Source organism: Mesoplodon mirus (genome assembly GCF_964341445.2).
Source record: "Mesoplodon mirus genome assembly, chromosome: 12".
NCBI lineage: Eukaryota > Metazoa > Chordata > Mammalia > Artiodactyla > Ziphiidae > Mesoplodon > Mesoplodon mirus.
Genome location: NC_138988.1, coordinates 104,205,427 through 104,225,833, shown reverse-complemented (window position 1 = coordinate 104,225,833; position 20,407 = coordinate 104,205,427). Strand labels below are relative to the sequence as shown.

Here is a 20,407-nt window from a genome sequence, read left to right as displayed (position 1 = left end):
TTGCTGATAATTAGGAAATATAAATAAAATAGGAGTGAGATCATTTTTCATCAGGGTGGCAAAAGTTTTGAATTTGATGATGTCCATTGTTAGAGAAGATGAATTTTTAGCACATAAACTAAAAATGTATGTTTATTAAAGTTTTTTAAACTTTCCTAAATTTTCTAAAATCAACCTTAGTTTCTATCTCAAGAGCCCCCGACTCTGTTTGACGGAAAAGACAGCCTCAACTTAGTCGACGTAGGTTAATCTTTGTCAATTCAGAAGACCCTCTGTCAACTGGGGGTTTCACCCTCCCCACTCCTCCCTGAGGCTGGTTCCACGTTAGAGCTGGTATATGTGGTGCCAGAGCATCCCAAAGAGGGGGTCTTGCTCTCCCTCTTCCCTGTCATCTACCCACATCCCCTGTCGTCCCCCAGGAGAGAGTTCGTGCTGACTTCTCCTCCGGGTCCCGTTGTGACAGTTAATTGTACGTGTCAATGTGACTGGACCATGGGGTGCCCAGGTAGTTGGTTACATGTGATTCTAGGTGTGTCTGGGATGGTGATTCTGGATGACATCAGCATTTTAATCAGCAAAGTGAGTGAAGCAAACTTCTTTTCCCAATGTGATGGGCGTCACCCAATCCTTCGGAGGTCTGAATAGAACAGAAAGATGGAGGAAGGAGAATTTGCTCTGTCTGCCCGACTGTTGAGCTGGGACATCGGTCTTCTGCCCTCAGCCTGGGGCCTATACCACCGACTGTCAGGATTCTCAGGCCTTTGGGCTCAGACTGGAGCCACACCACCAGCTCTCCTGCACCTCCAGCTTGCAGATGGCGGGTGGTGGGGCTTCCCTGGCCCGCAACTCCTTAGTCTGTTGGCTCTTCTCTGGAGAACCCTGACTAGTACACCTGTTGTCTAAACAATGTCTCTTTGGTTCTCCTGGCTCTCTCCCAGCTACATATGCTCCTCCCAGTGAAAACATGGAAGCTTTCTGAAGCTCTCTTGCAGTGTTCTGGGGCCCAGCAAGGCTCCCGGGGGGTCTTGGGACCTTCCAAGTCTGGACATGCATCTGCAATTTCTCCTCTCCTGCCGGCACAGCAAACTGGTAGGAGGAAATGTGTTGGGCTTTGCCATTTCCCAGGATCCAAGATAGAAGCTGGTATTCCGATTTCTGGCTTGAGAAACTACCTAGGAGTTTATCAGCGAAGATGCTTTTGGCTGCAAGAAACAGAAGGTCCAACTGAAAGTAGCTTTCATCTTAAGAAACTTATTACCTTGTGAAACAAGAATATTGGAGCAGTAGTTCTCAAAGTGTGATCTAGTGACCCCCTGGGGGTCCCTAAAACCCTTTCAGGGCATCTGCATGGTCAAAATCATCCATTCCAAGTGCAAGATAGACCAATAGATTTTAATGTAATAGAGCAGAAGTCAGCAGTCATTTACAAAAAGTTTATTACAAAAAAGGTGCTATAAGTTAAGTTTTATTGGCACACAGCCACACTTATTTGTTTATGTTTCTTGATGCTTTTCACAGAGGGTAATGCAAATGGCAAAGTTTCATTCTTTTTCATGGCTGAGTAGTATTCCATTGTGTGTGTGTGTGTGTGTGTGTGTGCGTGTGCACGCGCGCACATTCATCTTTATGAATATGTGCTCACACATTCATCTTTATCCATTCATCTATTGATGGATACTTAGGTTGCTTCCATTTCTTGGCAATTGTAGATAACGCTGCTGTGAACATTGGGGTGCATGTATCTTTTCAAATTAGAGTTTTTGTTTTTCAGATCTATACCCAGGAGTGGAATTGCTCAGTCAAATAGTTGTTCTATTTTTAGTTTTTTGTGAAACCTCATACTGTTTCCACAGTGACTGCACCAATTTACATTCCCACCAACAATGTACAAGCGTTCCCTTTTCCCCACATCTTTGCCAACATTTGTTATTTGTGTTCTTTCTGATGATAGCCATTCTGACATCATGAGACATCATCAGTGGGAGGTGATATCTCATTGTGGTTTTGATTTGCATTTCCCTGATGATTAATGATATTGAGCATCTTTTCATGGTCTGTTGGCCATCTGAATGTCCTTTTTGGAAAAATGTCTGTTACGGTCTTCTGCCCATTTTTTAATCGAGTTGGTTTTTTTTGATGTTAAGTTGTATGAGCTGTTTATATATGTTGGATATTAACCCTTTATTAGTCATATCATTTGCAAATGTTTTCTCCCATTCAGTAGGTTGTCTTTTCATTTTGTCTGTGGTTTCCTTTTATGTGCAAAAGCTTTTAAGTTTAATTAGGTCCCATTTGTTTATTTTTGTGTTTATTTTCTTCCCTTTAGGAGACAGATCTAAAAACATATTGCTGTTATGTATATCAGAGTGTTCTGCCTGTGTATTCTACTAGGAGTTTTATGATTTCTGATCTTATATCTAGGTCTTTAATCCATCTTGAGCTTATTTTTGTCTGTGGTGTTAGAGAATGTTCTAATTTCATTCTTTTACATATAGCTGTCCAGTTTTCCCAGCACCACGTATTGAAGAGGCTGTCTTTTCTCCATTGTATATTCTTGCCTCCTTTTTTGTAGACTAATTGACCATAAGTATGTGGGTTTACTTCTGGGCTCTCTATCCTGTTCCATTGATCTATGTGTCTGTTTTTGTGCCAGTACCATAGTGTTTTGATTACTGAAGCTTTGTAGTGTAGTCTGAAGTCAGGGAGCATGATTCTTCCAGCTTCATTCTTTCTCAAGATTGTTTTGGCTCTTTGGGGTCTTTTGTGTTTCCATGTGTGTGGTTTTTGAATGGGTGTGGAGGTTGTGAGTGGAGGGTTTCAAGAGAAGAGCAAGCAAATAAAATATTTTCCAAAACCCTTTTCTCATAAAAAGAAAGAAGTGATTTTTAGCAATTCAGGGGCATAAGAGTGAAATGGTTACAAAGCTGCCAAAATCAGTAAATATTAGCTGCTTCAAACATTTGGTGAAGCAAGACAGAACTAGTTTTAGAAGCTGCGGAGCATCTGAATTCCCTTTTCATCTCATTATATCCAAATCTGAGGGGTTTCCAGGGGGAAGCAGAGATAAGGCCCTGGCCAGCTCTCTTTCTGTACATGTGACGGGCTGCCGGTCCTGTCCCCACCTCTGCCTGCTTGGTGTCGGTCAGGACAGGTTTATGGATGCTGTCCCAACAGCTGGGCTGTGAAAGGTCACCTCCCTGGATGCCGCACAGGCCCCTGGAGCATTTCCAGTTCTCAGCAGTCTCTAGCCTGGGCAGGGCAACCAGGGTGAAGGGCCTGGAAGCAGGTCACATCCACAGGCACCTCCACAGGCCGGAGTCCCTGCCAGGTGGCAGAACGCTTACACCAAAATGCAGGTCAGCAAAAAGGTGTGGATGCCGAATGACTGAGACATCTTCCCACACTCGGTAGCCCACCCTCTCTCACGTGGAGGCACTCAGTAAATGTCTGTGCGGTGAATGGTCAGTGAGGAAAGGGAAGAAAAGCATCCTTTTCAATGGGCTTTGCGGGCTGGCAGCAAAATGGGTAAACTGTGACCTCTTCAAGCAGGTGAGGTGTGGAAGTGTGACGCGGGTGTTAGAGACTCTGCCACCCCCTTGTCTTATCTTGTTTTTAATATGCTAATGCTGCAAGGAAAACATTTATTCTGGGATCTCTGCAGCTAGAACTCCACACCCACCGACATCATCCAGGGGCCCTGCCCCTCCCTGGCTGGTGGGGTAGCAGTGTGTCCCTGGGCGCAGGTTAGAAATGTAGGACTTCGGGCCCCGCCCCAGACGGACTGAGTCAGAGTCTGCATCTTAACGAGATCCCCAGGGCAGAGCCGGCAGGTTAAAGTTTGAGGAGCCCCTGGGGACGCAGACACTCTTGCCCCTGTGATGAGTCGTCAGGAGAGCCTGGGAGACCCCGCTGCTCAGGACACACGTGGGGTCACATTAACAGAAATCTGGGGTTTTCTCCCCAGACCCCAGCGATTTCGTATGGCTCAGCGTCACACGTGGGGAGTGTCCAGGGTGTTTCCACGCTCCCCTCCTCGCCCAGTGCGTGGTGTCCCCACCTCCTGCCCGCTGACCTGGGTACCAGCCGTGCCTCCTGAGAGATGGCCAGGGCTTCCAGGGCGCCGTGTTCAGGAGGTGACGGTTCTCCACCACCTTGAATGTTACCAGCAACGGCAGTGACCGCTGATAGTAATATCAAGTGCTGCCACATACCAGGCGCTGTTCTAGGGGCCGCGTCTGTATCCGACCCACGGGGCAGGCATAACAACCGTTCCTATTTCGTAGGCGCAGAAACGAAAGCCCGGAGGCATTAAGTACTTGCCCAGTTCCCGCAGCTTGTAAGTGGAATGACACCTGCTTGCATCTGGGCCCTGGCGGCAGAGCTGCCTGACGCTCTGACAGCACAAGACTGCTGGTCACTTCCTGCTGGGCACGCACGCTAAGGCTCAGAGGAGCCAGAGACACAGTGAACCGTCTAAAAGTGGATGAAGAAAGCGAGGACATGAAAAGAAGCTGGTCACCCACGCCACTGTGGGCAGACATGTTCCCAGGAACCGAGGGGCCCCCCTGAGTCCCACAGTCTGCAGTGTGATCAGGCCCAAGTCTGGCCCGTGTCCCTGGGACACATAGACCTCACTGAAGGACACAACTATCACAGACAATCAGCTGTGAGCGAGGACGGCTGGACAGGATGGGAGATGTGGGCAGGGGTGGGGGAGGAGTGCCAGGCCAGGGCCTGAGACCTGCCGGAGAGAGGCCCCCGAAGGCTTTGTCCAAGAAGCCGCCAAGGGGAGGTGCCGTCACCTCAGTGGTCTGGGGGTAACTGAGGGGACAGAACAGAACTGCTGGGGCGAGGGTGAGAGAGAGAGGAGACCCGTCCCAGGTCCACGGCGGCCCGAATGACCACGTCTGTCTGGTTGGTGACCATCTCAGAGGGCGTCAAAGTCAGGAAAGGGAGGTGGGAGGGAGCCCATGTGGGAGACGGTCGCGTTAGGACGAGACTCTCGGAGCTTGGAAGTCCTTTGCTTCCAAGCCCTAGAATTTCTGATTTCCTCCAGGAACTTTCTAACCTCATCGTACGAACTTTATCTGGCAAAGGGAACTCCTCACCTGGATGAGGAGTCGGGGTGTCGCTGAACCCCTAGAGTCCAGGAGCAGCACTGGCCCTGCAGTGACCTGCTCAAGGCCTGGCCGTGAGCTAAGGCAGCTGGTGGAGGGACGGCCGGGGGCCGCCGACCCCTTGTCTCCCAGACTCCCATCTTCTTCCTCCCCTCCTCTTTTGGTCGAAAGCTTTGGGCGGTGCTTGCCCTCAGCGGGCTCCCCTCCTGGATGCTGTTGCTGGGGCTGACACAGGGGAAGGCCTTGCTTACACCATTTCTCTCCCGCCTCCTGGCCTCAGGGGTTGCTTCTGAGCTCCTGGATCTCTAGGAAGACATTGCACATGGAGATGCTGCTGGTTCCCAAGCATAACCACATCTTCTACGTCTCCTTAAAATCTCTCACTTCACCTTTGCATAATTGAATACCAGATTCAACACTAAAAAAACCCCAAAACAACCAAAGAAATTCACTCTTATGAATAGAAGCAAGACATGCACATTGGTGCCGTGTAATGAAGATCTGCCCACAAAGACTGCTCTGGGTGGAAGCTGGGCGGATGGCAGCCTGCCCTCATCCTGTGCCAGCACTCACATCCACCCACTGGCTTTTTCTGAGAAATATCCAAACAAAGGGGTACGATTGTGTGAAATGCCAGCCAAGGAGCCAGCCTGTGGGCCTCCCCGGGGTGAGGGGAGGGGCTGGGCTGGGGAGGCTCGTCACGGGTCAGGAATGCAGGTGGACTCAATGCAGGACTCCTTTCTGCCCAAGGACTGAAAGCTACAGTCTGGGGTGTCTGCCACCAAGAGCAGGAGACAGCATCTACACCAAGCACAGCCACCCTGCTTCCCAGACACCTGTCAGGATTGCTGGGGGGAAGAGGAAAACAGATCAAAGCCGAGGGAGGCCAGGCTCACGGTGATGGTGAGAAGCACGCAGCTCTGTGAAGGAAACGGCACTAATTATACAGCCACATTCTCTATAATAACAGCTTGGCTGTTTCAAGAGCTATCGTTTAAACCAGCCCGTTGTCTCCTCCAAGAGCCCTGATTCTCATTAATATGTGAGTCACATTAGACCTTCCAGTTTGGGGGTTGTAAATGTTGCTTTTCTATGGAAATTGGCCTGATTTCAAACCAATGAGGGTGCGCTGATGCCTTCTCCGTGTTTCCATGGCATCTTTACAGCAGCTACCACGGCCTGGTTGCACTTAATTGTGCTTCTATTTGTCTCCCCAGCGGCTTGGAAACTCCTTGAAGGCTGGAGTGTGTTTATTCCTATCTGTATCCTTAGCCCAGTGTCACACACGGGGCAGGTGCCCAAAGATGATTTGTCAAAGTAAATGGATGATGAAATAGAAGCGTGACGATCGAAAGCAAGACTTCAGAAATGACTGGATCCCAGGGTCCTTGGAAGACGACGGCGGGGTCACAGCTTTAAGTCTCCCTCAACTATCTTCTGTCACTGCCCCCATCAAAAACAGGCCAAGAAACTGACCCTAATCAAACTAAAAAATCAAATCTCCCTTTCAGAACTAGCCTTATAGTAAGAAAAGCTGCTGGAAGCAGAGTCCGTAATATGGAAGATGGGATTAACAGCATCAAAGGAAAGAAAAGATCCTGGTAAAAATGAGGGAGGGAGACTGATTGAAGCAGATCTCAGAAAGTAAGCTGGTCAAAAAAAAAAAAAAATCACTTTCTGAAAACAACACAAGGGGGAGCAATAGAGCCATGCAGCTCTTAAAACTATCCTGGCTTTTCTTTTACGCCTAAAACTACAGGAAAACCCATTTCGCTTTAAAAAGGGCAACAGAGAAAAATCGTGCTCAAATCTCATACAAAATTATTAATAAAAGCAAGGAGAATTATAAGCAGAATAATGTCTCTACAGTTAAGTATGCCAAAAACACAACAGATTCAAATGGATGAAAACTGTAACCTAAAATTTCAAATTATCTAAAAAAGAAAAAAATCAAGCAAAGGATAACAGATATGAAAGAAAAATGCATTAAAGTTACAAAAACTCTGAAATGAGATTCTTTGGGAAAAAATTTCTAAATAGGTGAAAGAAGTGAGAAAAAAAGTAAAAAGAAAGAAAAATCATAAATGAAGTCCAAACTAAAAGGAATACAAGAGCAAATACACAGGACATACTGCCGTAAGAGAATTAGTAGTTGGAAGGGGAAAAAAAACCCATCATTTTAATCAAAAGGAAATGAAGAGAGGAATTCTACTTTCAGCCAAGATGGGGCAATAGGAATTGGATTACTCTCCTGACTGAAACAACTAAAAACCTGGGCAAAATATATGAAACAATGGTACTCAAGATGTTGGACACCAGGCAATCAATGACTGGCCGCTGAGGAAAGGGAGATGAAGTTAGCATGTGATTGCCCCAGCTCACGGTTTGGAGGCAGCTTCCAGGCTGCAGTGGGGACGGGGGGAGGTGGAACCCAAACAGGGTTCGGTGGTCTCAGTGAGTTGAGGACCGAGACATCAGAATTCAGAGGGCCCAAGTCAGGCAGGGGCACAAGGCAGAAAACAGAAGAGGAAGGAGCGTCACAGAGAGAGCTCTGGGGGTCTGCAGAGAGGGCCTCTCGTGTCTTTGGCTGAGAACAAACGTGCATGTGCAAGGTCGGAAACTACTGCTCAAGAACAGGGGAAAAACTGCTGGAAAGCAGTGGACAAAACAGTTCCTAGAGCTCATGCAGGGCTGGGAATGATGTGTGTTTCTATTAGCTAGACTGGAAACACATCATCATGCGTGGGCATTGCTGTAATAGTGGGGTTAAATTATCCCTGGATCAAAGACTACTTTGGATTTACCCTAGTAAAGCTTAGAAGCATGTTTCCAAAGGACCCATTTGATTCCAAGTAACGTAACTGTGTGCCAGAACAAAGTCCCATAACATTTAAAGGACTATAACAAAATCCAGCAGTCAACAACATGAAACTCACAATGTCTGGCATCCAATCAAAACATACAAAGAAGTGGGAAAATATGGCCCATAACCCCGAGAAGGATCAATTATAGCAATAGATCTGGAAATGACAAAGATGATGAAATGACAAGACAAGGACCATAAAGCAGTTAGTGTATTATATGCTCCATACACTCAAGAAAGTAGAGGAAAACATGAACACGAAGAGGAGAGAAATGGAAAATTTTTAGAAGACACAAATAGAACTCCTAGAAATTAAATATATAATATCTGAGATGAAAAATATTTGTATGAGATTAACAGCAGAGAACAGTGACTTGAAGGTACCGCAGTCAAAACTTGAAGCACAGAGAAAAGACTGAACAAAACATGAGCAGATTATCAGTAAAGTGTGAAACCATGTCAAGAAGTCTAAAATGGGGCTTCCCTGGTGGCACAGTGGTTAAGAATCCACCTGCCAATGCAGGGGACACGGGTTCGAGCCCTGGTCCGGGAAGATCCCACATGCCGCGGAGCAACTAAGCCTGTGTGCCACAACTACTGAGCCTGCGCTCTAGAGCCCACGAACCACAACTACTGAGCCCACACGCCTAGAGCCCATGCTCCACAACAAGAGAAGCCACTGCAATGAGAAGCTCACACAATGCAACAAAGAGTAGCCCCTGCTCGCCGCAACTAGAGAAAGCCCGTGCGCAGCAATGAAGAGCCAACACAGCCAAAAATAAAATAAAATAAATAAATAATTAAAAAAAAAGTCTAAAATGCATGCAGTTGGAATCTCAGAATAAAGTAGGGGGATGGAAAAATATTTGAAGAAATTATGGTAGAAAATTTTATGAATTTGATGAAACTATAAGCTCACAGATTCAGGAAGCTCAAGAAACCCCAAGTAGAATAAAAAAAGAGGAAAGCACCCCAGAGCACATCACCTTAAAACTGCTGGAAATTAGTGATTATCTTGAGATCATCTTAAAAGCAGCTAGACAGAAAAATAAAACATTATATACAGGGAAACAAGGTTGATAATTATTGGTGATGTCTCATCTTATACAGCACAAGTTAGGAGACCATAGAATTATGTCTTTAAAGTGCTGACAGAAAACAAGTTGTCCACCTAGAATTCTATATCCAGTGAAAATATCTTTGAAAAATGAGGCAAAATACCTTTTTCAGCCAAACAAAAGCCAAGAGATTCATGTCCAGCAGGTCTGCACTACAAGAAACGTAAAGGAAGTTTTTCAGGCAGAAGGAGATGTGATCCACCCACAAAGATGAAGTGACCTGAATTGGTAAATGTTGTGGATAAATCTGTTTTTCTTAGTTTTTAATCTCTTAAAACTATATATAACATCACACACTTTGGAGTCAGAAAACCTAGGATTTATACACAGGTCCTCCAGTTAGAGCTGAATGATTTGTGGGCAAGTCACTTAACCCGAGTTCTATCAGGAAGAGTCAGTTCCCTAAGGAAGGATGAGACTGCCAGGCGCATGGCCCGTCCTCGCTCACCTCACAGGACAGGTAGTCCAGGCTAGTCAACCAGCATTGCTTTTCTCTGACCACATGACCGATCCAGGGATGGGCACACAACATCTGTCTGGCCAGTCTGGGTTCTTTTCTCTTAGTCTCTAGGAATAGGGGGGATGAACCTGAAGTAGCCACCGGGTGGGGAGACCCTGCCTCAGCATGAAGCCCAACAGAAAACCGCAGAGCCAGGAGAGCAGCAGAGAAGGACACGTTCTGAGAACTTGTTTAGAGGCCCCGGATGCAGCCATGAGACAGCCAGAAGGGTCTGCCCCGGACTTTCAAATTATGTGAGCCAACAATCTCCCAAACTTACCCCTTTTGTAAGTAAATTTTGAATTGATTTTGGACACAATGAAAAGCACCTAAACTGTACAGCATCTCTGGATGAAATGAGACAAATATGTAACCTACACGTTCAATAAATCCTGCATGTCATCACTTCCTTATCACTACACGTAGCTAATGCCCTTTAACCCTCCGTACAAGTAGGGTAAGGACTCTCTTTTATAAAGGAATTTACAGAGGTGAAGTGACTCATTAAGATCCTGGAGTTAATAAATGACGTGACTGAGAGCTGTGTCTCCTCTACACTGTGGTCTCCACGGTAACATTCCTGGCACGCGGTCGGCACTTGGTAAATGTTGGTTCCCTGCCCGTTTCCTGTAAACGAGACCCTAAAATCATGCCTGTCCGCCCAGAGATCTAAAAGAAAGGAGAAGCTGAACAGTTGCTTGTCTTGATTCTGGCTCACTGCGGTATAGTTAGCTCTTCAGAGCATTATCTTGGAAGGATCTGACCTTCTCAAGGCTTGAATCTTCCCGTCTTAGCCTCCGAAGGCTCGTCCCTCTCAGCTGTCCCCCCGAGGTCTCCACTGCGTCTGGAAGTGGCTGTCCCACAGATTCCCCGCCCCGGCTGGCCCTCCAGCACACTGACTTGCATTATTCCCTGGCATGTACCAGCGTCCTCCTGGGCAGGCTGTCCCCGTGACCCAGGTGGCCCCCAGCCGCTCACGCCCTGTGTATGGCCTGTACCCTCTCCTCCCACGCAGTTCACCAAAGTCGCCTTGGTTCATTCTCCTCAGTGACCAGGTGTGCAGGTCACACTGAACACATTCATGAAAGAACATCCTGCTGCTTTGGCCAAACAAACGTTCACAATCGGTGCAAGCTGACATGACCACTGCACTACAGATCATTGAAAGGAATTTCCCTAGAAGCCATGGGTATGTGCTGTCATCAGTTGACTAAAAGGAAGGTCCTGAAGTGAGACGAGTAAACATTTCAATCCAGGAGTTTGAATCAAGAACCTTCTTTAATTCAGTCTTCAGCTCCCTGTTTTAGAAAATGGGAACTCTTGTCATGAAACACTTTGCAAACTCATGTCTGCAGAGAGCCCTGCAGCAGGAGCTAAGAGATCAGGGTTAATGTCACTCCTTAGCCCCCGCTCTGATTATGGGAGAAACTTCTGGTTACCCATCCAGTGTCCATTCTCCACTTCTTCCTTCCTAAAAGGACCTCTGAGTTGGTGGCGGGGCAGGGGGATAATGTGTGCTCATCTAAACGGCTACTTCTCTCTGCACCCCTGGCAAAAAAAAACGTGGCCGGTGAAATGCAGGCAGAGGCCATGGAGGGGGCTCCTGGCACGAGTCTTTAAAGTGGCTTTACTCAGCCAGAAGGTGCCTCTTTACCCTCCTCCTTCCACCTTCTTGCCAAGAACCCAGACACCATGACCAGAGCTGCAGCAGCCATCCTGCAGCCCAAGGAGAACTCGAGGTTGAAAGCCAGTGGCAGCAATGAGTAGAGCATAAGGAGGATACTGTAGAGCTAAGGGCCTGGACTGGGTGTCTCTAGACTGTTTTAAGTTAGAGGGAAAAAATAACTCTAAGCCACTGTTGCTAGGAGCTGAACGTCAGCCTCAACTGGACAGAGTGACCTGAGGACATTGCTTACTTGGAGCCTTAGTTTCCTAATTTATAAGCTGATGGAGTCATGTGCCATCTCTACAGTTCCCTCTGTTTCTAAGACTCTGTACAGATGCACAAGTACGAAAACCCTAAGGCTCATCGGATCTCTATTCCACCTTGGCCTCCTGGGCAAACTGGAAGGCATCTACATCCCTAGGTGGAGTCACAAGGACTATAAATTTATACCACGTGACCCAGCAGTTCCACTCCTGGGTATATACCCAGGAGAAATGAAAACACACATACACAAAAAAAGTGTGCATGAATGTTCATAGCAGTATTATTCTTAATAGCTAAAAAGTGGAAGCAACCTAAATGTCCACCAGTTGACGGATGGATAAACAGAAGGTGGCATATGCACACAGTGGAATATTATTCATCTGTAAAATGTCATGAAGTACTGACACCTGCTGCAACAGGGATGACCCTTGAAAACATGCTAAATTTTAAAAGCCAGACACAAAAGACCACATGTTGTGTGATTCCGTGTATTTGAAATGTCCAGAAAAGACAAGTTTGTAGAGACAGATTCGTGGCTGCCAGGGGTTGGAGGGAGAGGGGAACAGGGAGGGACGGCACGTGGGTGTGGGTGATGAAAATGTTCCAGAATCACACAGTGGTGATACTTGCACAACTCTGTGAATATACTAAAACCCACTGACTTGTACTCTTTTAAATGGTGAATTTTGTGTCCTGTGAATCATATCTCAGTTAATAGAAAAATAAGAAATGACTATGCAGCATTTTGAGTGAAATAGACTGCACCAAACTAAGCTTCTCTGGGTACGTGTCGGCAAGCATGCCTTAAGAAAAGCACGGAGGGTCAGGGAAGGAGGGGAAAACGCCTCTAAGAAGCACAGGTGTGAGTGAGTCTGTTTTCAAGTAAATGGCTCAACTTTGAGCCATTTCGAAAAGCATGACCTTGCAAGAGAATTTCTCTTGTACACTGGAAATAAATCAGCATTGTAATAGTTGTCAAGTAGTGTTGTGTAGTACGCAAGTCACAACTAAAATGGGGGTGTGTGGGGCTTCCCTGGTGGCGCAGTGGTTGAGAGTCCGCCTGCCGATGCAGGGGACACGGGTTCGTGCCCCGGTCCGGGAGGATCCCACATGCCGCGGAGCGGCTGGGCCCGTGAGCCATGGCCGCTGAGCCTGCACGTCCGGAGCCTGTGCTCCGCAACGGGAGAGGCCACAGCAGTGAGAGGCCCAAGTACCGCAAAAAAAAAAAAAAAAAAAATGGGGGTGTGTAAAAGGTGGTACTCCAAGGAATATTCATGAACTTCCCACTCATTTTCACAATAAGTACCCCCGATAGAGTATTCTTCTTGCAACCGTAATTGCAGTAGGACATATGTGTGGTGTTTTAGAATCAGGAGATTCAGCGTTGCCTGACACCCCGTCGGAGACAAAACACCCGACCCTGTGCCCAGCCCATGTGGGAAGGTTGAGTGTGGACCCAGGGACACCTTTGGGTTTTTCCTTGAAGCCAGGACACTTCCCTTTCCCTCGTTCACGATCCTCGTGTGGCCTTGTAAACAACAGGACCTGGGAGGTGCGGCTATAGAGAAAAAAACAGAGTCCAAAATCTGATTTGTACAGAAAGTTCTGTGAAATGAGACAAAATTCTCTGACCCTCCGTCTCCTTCCTTACAAAATAAGGAAGTCCAACTAGATGACCTCTTCAGGTTACTTTTAGCTCAAATTTCTATTAATCTAACACACTGTTGGTGATGAAGTGGGAGCTCAGCTTAGGGCTGAGGCAGAGGTGCAGGCAAATTGGGCACGTCGGGGTTCCCGTTCCTTCTCAGACGCTTGGGGGGACTCCAGCTCACCCCCCTAACCCCAGCCTCAGAATCCGGCATCACATCCCAGTGGGTCTTGTAATTCGGGTACCATGCCTGACCAGAAGTGAATGTCCTCCTGGTGGCACCGCAGGGAGGGCCGGAAGAATTCCTTTGTAGAAATGGTGTCGAAAACACACACCGTCACCATCGCCCCCACTACTAAATCCCATCCCACTGTGCTAACGTGACAAACGAAAGTAACAGTTTCAAAAAGTATCTCGTAATTCAGCTGTTATTCTGTGCATTTTCCTACTTTTGCAGTGTTTTCCTAAGTGTGCATTTCAAGTCACTTTATATAAATGGGCTTTTAAAGCTTCGCCCTGGAGCGTCTGCTTGACGGGTCGGTCTGGCACCCCTGTTCCAGTCATGCAGAAGCGAGCCCTGGCAGCGTGCGTGTGTGTGTGCCGACGGGCTGGCAGGCTGGCCTGCTGGGTGCCTCCTGTCCGCTCTTTTCTCACAAGGTGGAGAGAGAAGCAGGACACTTACAGGATGCCAAGAGGCACCTGGCAGGACTCCCTCTCGTCTCCAAAGTTACCCATCATGTGTCTGACAGGTTGTGGGAAGGCATAGCCAAGGGCGGATCCAGGGGGCCCTGGCAGCTGCCCCAAGTGATCAGAGCTCTTCAAACCAATGTTCCCCTTCAGCGAGGTTGTTGGCAGCTTTACACTAGCTCAGCAGGAAATGCACCTGCCTGTTCATTGTTAAATGTAGAATATGAAAGCAGAATCCACTGGTTCCTGACCGGTTTGTCCCTCCCCATCACTGGGTTTAGTTTTTATGATGTATAATACTCAGAAGGTGAAGTGCTGCTCATTGCCACTTGGGGGGCATTTGGTAGAATCAGCTTATTTTCACACTATTTAGAATGACACTGCTCACACTTTTTCTTTGAAACTGTTCACCTCTTCACCCCTCATCTTCCTCCTTCGTTTTCTTCTTAAAAAAAAAACACTTAAGTAGGAATAGAACCAAGTAGAATGAAATGAACACAGGGTCAGATTTAAAGTAATATTTTCTCTAATTTTGAATTTGTCTAAAAATAAGAGAAAAATCATAAACCTACAGTTTCCTTGGTGTTTTTTTCTTCCTAGAGGGGTACGTAAATATGTTTTGCACATTTGTTTATTACTTACACTCCTCTTCCCAGAATGAGAAACTGACTGGCCCGGATTAAGGCAGAACATTGGCACATTTTGACAAAGTATAACTGATCGCACAGAAGCATTTGACTTTACTAAAAGTCACTTGTTAAAATCCCACAGCTTCTTTGGTGATTGAGTTCAAGTCTAGAGGCAGGCTTGGGTTCAAATCCCAAATTTCAAAGCTGCATGGTAGGAACACAAACTGAAAATTATAGTGGCTTACCTATTAAAAGTAAAATTCTCCAATAATCCAGAATTTATAATTTCATATAAATTCAAAGGTAGTTAATGTGCAAATAGTTTGTAATGTAGTATAAACATAATTGCTGGGAGAAAGTTTGCTTGAGAATTTTAGTCTATTAACAACTTATAAATCTATGGCGATTCCTAAGTACAGGGGATTTCATTAACTTAAAATGTCACAGTATCATATACCCTTTGACAGAATATTCCACTTAGAGAACTTCACACAATGACATATGCACAAATTTATTCACTGTGGCACTATGAGATAAAAATATAAGCAACCTACATGTCCATTGGTAGGGAACTGGTTAAATAAAATATGGCACAGCTACATAACGGATACTATGTATCCATTTAAAGGAGGCGGCCGCTCTGTATTTTAAAGATACACTGTTTAGTGAAAAAAGGCAGCAGAACAGTATTGGTATCATAACCTGTGAAGAAAGAAAAAGGGAATAGTCTAAATAGGTTTCAAGACTCATGGAATATTTCTGCAAGGACGCAAGAAAGATAACAATATAAGAATACCTGCCCTCCGGGGAAGAAAATGCATCAAGAGACACAGGAGGAAGAGAGGCTTTCTTTCCACTCTCTATGCTTTAGAATTCTGTGCAGTGCGCATGTAGTAACTATCCAAAAAAAAAATTTTTTTTTGTAGAGAAAATAAAGGTATAGTAGGGTTTCTCCATGAGAATAGTTAGTGTGCTTTCAAGCAGGCATCTCTCAACTCGTAGCGTATTTACTTGAAGGCATCTTAAAATGCGGATTGCTCTCCCCTCTTAAATCGGGTAAGATTGTGGTTGGTTCAGTTTTACCACACTGAACAGTAAATTCATGTGAGATTTTACCCATTTACCCATCCCTTCGCTTTTCTGAAAGAAGGATTCAATATAATGTGTTCTGAAAGTGACATTTAAATTGATAATAAAGAGGAGACAGAAAAGAGGACACCATTAGGACACAAACGTTTATGTGATTTTAGCCATTACAACAGTGGTTCAGAAAGATCTCAGGTGTTACATGGATGTCGTCAATATTACAAAGAGACAAAAAAAAAAAAAAAAAGGGACGGGCAACAGCGAAGAGCACCAGCGAACCAGCGCCCGGCCGCGGTGACCCCGGCCCCTGCTTCTCTCCTTCCGCGAGCCCCCCTCCCCCTCGTTCTCCTCCCGGCCTCCAGCCACGCAGCCTCCGGCCACGTCCAGCCGCGCTCGGGGCTCAGGCCTCGTCCTCGCCCTCCTCCTCCTCGAACTCGCCCTGCTCGTCGGCCGTGGCGTCCTGGTACTGCTGGTACTCGGACACCAGGTCGTTCATGTTGCTCTCGGCCTCCGTGAACTCCATCTCGTCCATGCCCTCGCCCGTGTACCAGTGCAGGAAGGCCTTGCGCCGGAACATGGCCGTGAACTGCTCCGAGATGCGCTTGAACAGCTCCTGGATGGCCGTGCTGTTCCCGATGAAGGTGGCCGACATCTTGAGCCCGCGGGGCGGGATGTCGCACACGGCCGTCTTCACGTTGTTGGGGATCCACTCCACGAAGTAGCTGCTGTTCTTGTTCTGCACGTTGAGCATCTGCTCGTCCACCTCCTTCATGGACATGCGGCCCCGGAAGATGGCGGCCACGGTCAGGTAGCGGCCGTGGCGCGGGTCGCAGGCGGCCATCATGTTCTTGGAGTCGAACATCTGCTGCGTGAGCTCGGGCACCGTCAGCGCGCGGTACTGCTGGCTGCCCCGGCTGGTGAGCGGCGCGAAGCCGGGCATGAAGAAGTGCAGGCGCGGGAAGGGCACCATGTTCACGGCCAGCTTGCGCAGGTCAGCGTTGAGCTGGCCCGGGAAGCGCAGGCACGTGGTGACCCCGCTCATGGTGGCCGACACCAGGTGGTTGAGGTCCCCGTAGGTGGGCGTGGTCAGCTTCAGGGTGCGGAAGCAGATGTCGTACAGCGCCTCGTTGTCGATGCAGTAGGTCTCATCCGTGTTCTCCACCAGCTGGTGCACGGACAGCGTGGCGTTGTAGGGCTCCACCACCGTGTCCGACACCTTGGGCGAGGGCATCACGCTGAAGGTGTTCATGATGCGGTCGGGGTACTCCTCGCGGATCTTGCTGATGAGGAGGGTGCCCATCCCGGACCCGGTGCCGCCCCCCAGCGAGTGGGTCAGCTGGAAGCCCTGCAGACAGTCACAGCTTTCTGACTCCTTCCGGACCACGTCCAGGACCGAGTCCACCAGCTCCGCGCCCTCCGTGTAGTGGCCCTTGGCCCAGTTGTTGCCGGCACCGCTCTGGCCTGCCGGAGGGAAAGAGTCTTCATAAGTCCCTGATGACTGCCTTCAATTCCTTTTCCCCTAAACCCTTTAACAGAGCTCAGGGAGTCAGTGTTCCGAGAAGATTATTTCAGGTTGTCGTTAAAATGGCCAGACTATTTGGTCGTGGACATAATTATAAATAAGGAGGGTTAGGGACCTGGCTATTAGAGGTTGAACGGCATTTTGTTTTAGGTTATATTGAGACAAAATCAACACACAAGTCTATACGTTCTCTAAGGCGGTCACACCGCTCCACCCTGAGCTGTCCAGCGTAAAATGAGCCTCCCAGGCCATCAGCCATGGCAGTCACTCACCAAATACGAAGTTGTCGGGCCTGAAGATCTGGCCGAAGGGTCCAGACCTGACCGAGTCCATGGTGCCCGGCTCGAGATCCACCAGGATGGCCCGAGGCACATATTTGTTACCTGCGGGGACAGAGTAGGACTCAGACCTGCAGGCAGAGAGCTCGGGAGAGGAGGGCCTGGTACCAGCTTCCTTTTTGCAGGCGCTGCTTGTTTCCCCCAAACAAAGAAGGACAGAGGATGACAGGATTCTCAAAGGGGCGCCCGCTGGAAAACCTCAGGGAAAGATGGGAATCCTAAATCCGCTAGTCCACCCTCCACTGGGGACACACTCCTGGGGTCAGTCCCCGGGGGAGAGGGGAGGCGGTAAAGGCAATCACCAGTGGCTTCATTGTAGTACACGTTGATTCTCTCCAGCTGCAGGTCACTGTCTCCATGGTAACTGCCGGTGGGGTCGATCCCATGCTCATCGCTGATGACCTCCCAAAACTGAGACACACAAAAAGCTTGCATTTAGCTACGCCCCACCCCTCAGAGAGGCTGAGACTCACAGTGAAAAGCCCCGACCTCAGTTCCGATAACCCAACCTCTAGGAGCTTTAGGGCAGCGGGACCTGCACAGCCGCAGGGCTTGCATTTTGCAAGGTCACGGAACTGAAACTGGGCGTTTCCCGGGCGAACAGCTGCTCGCGGCAGGAGGCGGGGGTCTGGCGGGGCGGGGCGGACGCGCAGGGACCCCAGCGGCGCCTAGGGGGCGGGCAGGGGAACAGGGACCGGAGGGGGCTGAAGGAGGGGGGTTTTAGGTTCAAAGCACGTCCAGAGACCTCAGGAAGATCGCTCTCCGCCCCTCCCCCCGCAGCTCGACTCGGGTTCGAGCGCGTCAAATCGATTCTCCTGGCGTCGGGGCCCCGCCCGCAAAGCCGCGCACACAGCCCGGCGGACACACCCCCGCGCTCTCCAGGCCCGCGTGCCGGGCTAGGAGAAGAGCCGGGAGGAAAGGGAGGCCGAGGGACCGGGATTCCAAACGAGTTACAGCAGAAAGTTGAGAGGTTCCTCCCCATGGCCCCCGAAAGTCGCCTCGGGCCCACGTCCCGCTCTGCGGCCCAAAGCAGCCGGGAAGGTCCGCGCTTGGCGAGCCGCGGGCCTGCCCAGGACCACGCTCGCGCCCGCAACCCCGAAGGGCGCTGGGCCGGCGTCCCCGGCCCCACCCCGGCCCCTCCCGGGCGCCGCGCCCACCTTGGCGCCGATCTGGTTGCCGCACTGGCCCGCCTGGATGTGCACGATCTCACGCATGGTGCCGGCTCGCTTCTTCTGGCCCCGGTCGGCGTCTGGTCAGTCTGTCCGTCCGCCTACACACCCACTACGGGGTCACCGGGAACGCGCTCGGGAACCAGCCGGCTGAGAGCGTCCGCCCAGCGGGCTCGGCCTTTTATGCGAGGAGGGTGGGGCGGCCCGCGCAGGCCGCGCCCCCAGCCCGAGCCCCCCCCAGTCCCCTTCGGGCTAGAGCTCTCCAGGCCCCGCTGACGTAATGCTCCGGGCCCCAGGGACCGTCCAAGGGGCTGGACCACCGGCCCGCGGCCAATCAGCACAGGCTTGCGGACCGGGCGAGGCATGGGGGCTGCGGGGGGTAGGATGGGGGCGTGCGCATTGTCTAGGATGAGGGGGAAGATGTGGAAAAGCTGGGCCCTGCGACTGCGGGGTGGGTGGAGGAACCGAGGGCTGAAGGCAGCGACGCGAGGGCGACCAGGGTGGCAGGCCGGGTGCCTGGGGGGAGAGCTGGCACTGAACGGGTGGGAGCCAGGGGACTGGAGCCCGTGGAGAGGGTGTCAGGTGCGCCGGAAAGGAGAACGCTGTGCTCCGGGTGCTGGCAGGTGTCAGGGGTGGCGGGGTGGCGCAGGTTTCGCTACCAGCGAGGATTGCGGCCCTCCTCCGCCCAGGGCCGGAGACCCCTAAGCCACTCTCCCTGGTGAGACCACTGCCCCTTTCCCCAGCCCTTAGAGGCCAACGGCTGTCCTGCGGCCGAACCTCAGTCGCACAGAGTCTTGGGAGAGGACAGGCTGCCCCAGGAGAAAGTCCTGTGTGATCAGTTTGTTGGGGTCTGAAGGCGGGGACCTTGGATACCTAAGGCCCAAGAGCCCCAGGGTGCCCTCCGCCCCGCCCCCCAGCATCCGCGCGTCCTCTCTTTTGTCTCTGCCAAGGGCCCCTTCTCTGTGGCGGCAGCATCCAGGCGTGGGGCGACCTCCGCGCCTCCTCCGCCCTGCGTGACCCTCTCCAAGAGTCCACAGCTCCCCGGCTGGTACCCAGGACCCCTCCACCCCGCGGGTCGGCTTTTGTTCCTTGGGAGTGGATGGGGTGGGTGTGGCCGACCGCGCAGGGTGGACTGTCCAGCGGTCAGAAGAGGGTGGGGTTCGGGGGCGGGGCTGCGGCAGAACAAAGAGCTGGAAAATGCGTGGGCTACCCTCCCAGAGCTGAGCATTTTAAAAGCACTGGGTTCAGTCCATCTATTGTCCAGAAAGGGGTTGGGTTCCAAGGGAGGTCATCGCCCGCCCCACCGCTAACATTCTCGTCATCCATCAGGCGCCGGACCCCGAGGCGGCCCCGAGGTCCCCAACCTTCTTGCTGCTGCTGCGGGTGAGGGACACGCCTGAAAACTGCAGCAGCGCGAGGTAGAGGTCACCCGAGACCCCGAGGCGCTTTCCGCGCGCGTGCGCAGACTCGCAGTCCAGACACTCCTTCAAACCCCCAATTTCTACAGAGTCCAAGAAGGAGCTGATCTCTTTGTTAGTTTTCGTGTGTGTGTGTGTGTGTGTGTGTGTGTGAGAGAGAGAGAGAGAGAGAGAGAGAGAGAGAGAGAGAGAGAGAGAGAGAGAGAGAGGGAGGGAGAGAGAGGGAGAGAGGGAGAGAGAGAAGAGCGCGCGCTGGAACCTGGCTCCCGCAATTCTGTGGGTGAAGCTACCCCTCCTCCACCCTGACCCTTGACGGGTCTTCTGCGAGGTGACGTGACCCCTTTTCATGCTCAGGCCAGAGGGCCCGAATGACCCGGGTTCCC

At 50.1% G+C, this 20,407-nt stretch overlaps 2 protein-coding genes across 2 annotated transcripts in view; one reads left to right on the top strand and one right to left on the bottom strand.

Moving 5' to 3' along the window:
* Window positions 1-20,407, top strand: part of PSMG4 (proteasome assembly chaperone 4) — a 73,314-nt gene that overhangs the window by 23,137 nt on the left and 29,770 nt on the right. The gene's annotated exons all lie outside the window — the stretch shown is intronic.
* On the bottom strand, window positions 15,682-18,748 carry LOC309813251 (tubulin beta-2B chain). Its single transcript, XM_082637911.1, has 4 exons — window positions 18,595-18,748; window positions 17,740-17,848; window positions 17,372-17,482; window positions 15,682-17,038 (listed from the first exon to the last, which is right to left on the bottom strand). Exons 1-4 carry the CDS (start codon window positions 18,649-18,651, stop codon window positions 15,978-15,980), a joined length of 1,338 nt encoding a protein of 445 aa, XP_082494037.1. The 5' UTR covers window positions 18,652-18,748; the 3' UTR covers window positions 15,682-15,977.

Bases quoted from the DNA above. Each gene is read 5' to 3' on its own strand.
- LOC309813251 (XM_082637911.1), bottom strand. From the start codon at position 18,651: ATGCGTGAGATCGTGCACATCCAGGCGGGCCAGTGCGGCAACCAGATC. The intron at 17,849-18,594 runs GTGGGCGCGGCG...TGTGTGTCTCAG, and splicing joins GCAACCAGATCGGCGCCAAG to TTTTGGGAGGTCATCAGCGA. The intron at 17,483-17,739 runs GTGATTGCCTTT...CTGTCCCCGCAG, and splicing joins GTACTACAATGAAGCCACTG to GTAACAAATATGTGCCTCGG.